Below are 4,308 nucleotides of genomic sequence, written 5' to 3' on the forward strand. Positions count from 1 at the left end.
GCTGAGACCAACAGTAGAATATGAAATAGCCAGCCGAGGAGCAACGACATGCCGATAGGAAATTTACAGTTAGCAGCAGCCATATTTTTTAATGGGTGCAGTGCAGCGAAAACTGTCCGTATGCTGACATCTGTTGGTATTTGCTGCATTTCTGTAAATACGTACTTTCGATTGCAAAAGGCGTACATAATACCAGCTGTGACGAATGTTTGGCATAAAATGCAACAGACACTACTCTCCAAAGTGGCAGAGGACGGATGTTACGGCCGAAATTGTGACTGTAGTGGTGCTGCCCACTCAACAGTGTAGTTTTTTGAAAGACGCGTAAGCGAGTGGCTTACGAGGGCATGGCGTTAAGCACTTCCCAGAAGCCAGTCAGGCAGGTTACAGCGCGACAACGCGAATCACATATCAGTGTGCACGACATGTTTCCTTTATTAAGACAACAATTTCCATAGACACCCAGACATCTCAGCGATGTAAGGGCCCAAGGATAGAGAACATGGGTCCAATAAAACCAATGTCGCCTAACCCTAACGCCTAACCCTAATTCTAACCCTATTCTAATCCCTATAACCCTTTTATCCCTATCCAATCCCTATCCTAACCCTAACCCTAACCATAACGCCTAACCTATTATAGTTTGATATAAATTATATTGATATTGATGTAAATGACATTTAGTTTGTTGGTTTTATTGGGACCCATGTTCTCTATCCTTGAACCGATGTAAGTAACACATATAATAGTTAATACTTTAGTTTGTGGTAAATTATTATAACGGTTTCCTTGCTACGCATGTAACACTCGTTGTAGCGCAATGTTTAACGCTTGGCGTATTTTTCTTTGTAATTTCAGTTAAAACCACACAACCACAGCCATGTACAGTAGCGAATACTGAGCAAATGTAAATAAGACTATGTGTGCGTATTTCTCGCTGAAATAATTTTTTTAATCGACACCTAACGGCAGACAACGTAGCCGGACGGTTACAACGGACGTGCTGTGATAGTCGGTGATGATGGACGTATGCCAAGTATGGCAGCTATATAGTTCCATCATGGATATAGAGAAGAATAAACTTCTCGATACTCAGCTAGTGCAAGTATTACACAATAAATAGAGGTTAACAATTTTTTTTACCCTATTTCCAACCAGCCTGTCAGTGGACATGTTATACTGTGTATGTGAGTCTGCCAGTATGCTAGATCCTGATTGCACCAATAATGTACATATATATACAAAAACTATGTAACATACTATCACTGTATCTAACAGGACATTACAAATGTCAGATCATGTATGTATTTATCACATTTTCAGTGCGTGTAAGTGCTTAAAATTTGTTTCCAGTCGAACGAAGTTGCAAATTCAAATGCGATGGAGTTGGAGGGCTTGAAAAGAGTGCTAACGACCCTGAATGACAACGACATAGCTGTAGCAAGCATCATTACGGACCGGCACGTGCAAATTCGGAAATTCCTCAGGGAGAAGCACCCGGAAATTCACCATTGGTTTGATGTTTGGCATCTGTCAAAGGGTAAGCTTAGATATTGTTAGCTCAAAAATCGCCCGATTTCTTATATAACTGTGCACACCAGTATATGTGTAAAACATGTTACATTATGCATTATGTAATTTCACATCTAATGTAATCTGTGGGGATAATAGCGACTCACGCCTCTACCTGTTTGTAAGACCAAGCAGCATGTTTGACATTTATGATCTTGTTTTTTAGGAGTGAAAAAGAAAATTGACCTGTTATCGAAGCGGAAAGATTGCGAAGTTCTCGCCGAGTGGTCTCGAGCCATCAGCAACCACCTATACTGGTGTGTTGCTAGTAGTTCCGGAGATGGGGACATGGTGGAGGCAAAGTGGAGAAGTATCATGCGGCACATTGTGGATATACACAAAGATCACGCGGAAATTTTCCCGGAGTGTCTGCATGGACCAATAGAGCCACGAAAATGGTTGAGACAAGGTTTGTGCAGTAAATATAGTGGTTCCAGTAGCTTGCCTTCCTTGCGATATCACAAACATTTGTGGTAAACAATCTATCTTGTAATATCATAAACATTTAGTTTTTCTTACCCATACATCATGCACCATGCCATACTTATACTATTTCTAATCATGTCTTTGTTGTACTATCCCAAACATGAACAACAGAATGCACGCGCAGAAACAATTTGCACGACATGCGAATGCCGTTGGGTTAAACGTACCCCGGTTCGAATTCCAGAAAACGATTAGAAAATTAATACAGAGAGAATGCGCTACTATTCTGGTAAAAAATACTATAATATGTTGTTACAACTTGTGTGTAAATGACGTAGAGATGATGTTGAGCACGCAAAAGAGAGCGTGGTGGCCAAGCAGGTGGTGCACATCGCAAATTTTGACCTTACTACTTCGTTGGGGCGGCACTGCCGGCCTCATTTCCATTCATACCCTAAGGTATATATAGCGATTGGGATATCGTTACCTCGGCGACATAGCGCCTAAAGTAAATGTTCTAAGGCCGATGTTACGCATTTAAAACAAAGCGTGGATGCCGGACAGTTTGTGCGCATTACAAATCCTTTCAATTCGATTGTGAATTGTGATTCAGAATGTTCACTTTGGTCGCAGCATCCCGCAGTAACTTTCCCTTTGCTAATATACATGAACTGCCGCTCGCGTCGCTTGTCGGCGTCGCGAGCCAAGAAAAATACATTCGGCCGATCTTGGGCATTCAATCGACGGCACATTGTGTGCATTGTAAAATCGCCATCTACAAGATTCACTTGCTCGCAGCATCGCGCTCCGGGTTCCGCGTATGCTAATTTCTACATGAAGATGGCGCTCGCGCGTTGGTCACCCACCGTTTACTGCCAAGATAATTATTTTCTTCGGCCGTTCTCATACGTTCAAACTGGTTGCGAGCAGGCCGAACCGGAAACCGGACCCTATCATATAATAATATCTAATATATTCTTTATTAAATAAATATATGCTGAGATACTGAGGTGACTGAAGAAAACTGCATAATATAACTTGCTGAGAGAGAAAGAGAGAGAGACAGACATAGAGAGAAAGACAGAGAGGAGAGAGAGAGAGAGAGAGAGAGAGAGAGAGAGAGAGAGAGAGGAGAGTGGGAGACTGTGAAAAGGGCGGTAGGGATGATAGCTGAGCGGCCGTAAAAGAAGAAGGAGGTTGAAGTGAGGGACAATGGGGGCAAAGGGGAAGGACGGGAGGGAATGAAGTAGAATGTTTTGCACACTATACATGCTAGGGCGCGCTCCGCTAATTATAAATACAGGTCTACTGATAATGATATATTACATAAATCCTATGCTGAGATACCCACTTATGGTGCCCTCACACCATAGCGTATGCTGAAACCTATGAGTTGCGTGTAAAAAATATTTTTATACTCACCAAACGCAACCCAAATTAAGAATTTTGTCAATTTCTAACCTATTCAATCTATGGCGTTGCGTGTGAGTTGCAGGAGGGTTGCGTGTTGGTTGCGTGTGGGTTGCGTGTGGTTGCGAACTGAACTTATGATCCCAAAAATCTGCCATCACCTGCGAACGAGTTGCGTGCGAGTTGCGTTTGAGTTGCGTTAAAAAGCTTACCAAGTTGCATTGGACCTGCGTGCTATTTGCGTGCTAGTTGCGAATATGCTAATCCATGTCTAACCCACACTCTTCTTCTTCTTCTTCTTCTTCTTCTTCTTCTTCTTCTCTGTCCTTCTTCTTCTTCTTCTCCCCCTTCTGTTTATTCTATTTCTGCTATCGTGTTGGAAGTGCTAAATGACCAGAAGTAAACTGATGTTCAATAACAGCAAGAGGTAGCTCCATGTATGTCACCTCGGAGGTGCACCAACAACTGACCACGCGATCTAGAAAAGGCCTACTATTTATACCATTTCTCACACGTATGTAGTACGCAACTAACACCAACTCACACGCAACTGATAGTTGATACGCAGGGCATAGGTTGGGGATACGCTGGGAATACGCACAATAGGATGGAGGTACGCTACACACTCAACACAGATCGCAACAGGCACGCAACACAAGTCGCAAAATGATCGCAACAGGTACGCAACACATTCGCAACATGTACGCTACCGAAACCTGGCCAGATACCTCAAATTTGGGACCTGCGATCACCTGCGTTCATAACTTATGATTACGACCTGTTGGCGATCGTGTTGCGATCGTGTTCCGTGCGTAGCGTACCTGTTGCGTCCCTGTTGGCGTAGAATTGATCGCAGGCATTCGCAGAGAATTATTGAACATATCAAAATTTCTGAACATA

The 4,308-nt window shown here is 42.8% G+C and overlaps 1 protein-coding gene across 1 annotated transcript; it reads left to right on the forward strand.

The window, feature by feature from the left end:
- Window positions 1–1,036: 1,036 nt before the first annotated feature.
- Window positions 1,037–2,153, forward strand: LOC106818407. Its single transcript, XM_014823121.1, has 3 exons — window positions 1,037–1,105; window positions 1,354–1,540; window positions 1,739–2,153. Exons 1-3 carry the CDS (start codon window positions 1,061–1,063, stop codon window positions 2,047–2,049), a joined length of 543 nt encoding a protein of 180 aa, XP_014678607.1. The 5' UTR covers window positions 1,037–1,060; the 3' UTR covers window positions 2,050–2,153.
- Window positions 2,154–4,308: the final 2,155 nt, after the last annotated feature.

This window comes from Priapulus caudatus, unplaced genomic scaffold, assembly GCF_000485595.1.
Source record: "Priapulus caudatus unplaced genomic scaffold, Priapulus_caudatus-5.0.1 Scaffold2216, whole genome shotgun sequence".
NCBI lineage: Eukaryota > Metazoa > Priapulida > Priapulimorpha > Priapulimorphida > Priapulidae > Priapulus > Priapulus caudatus.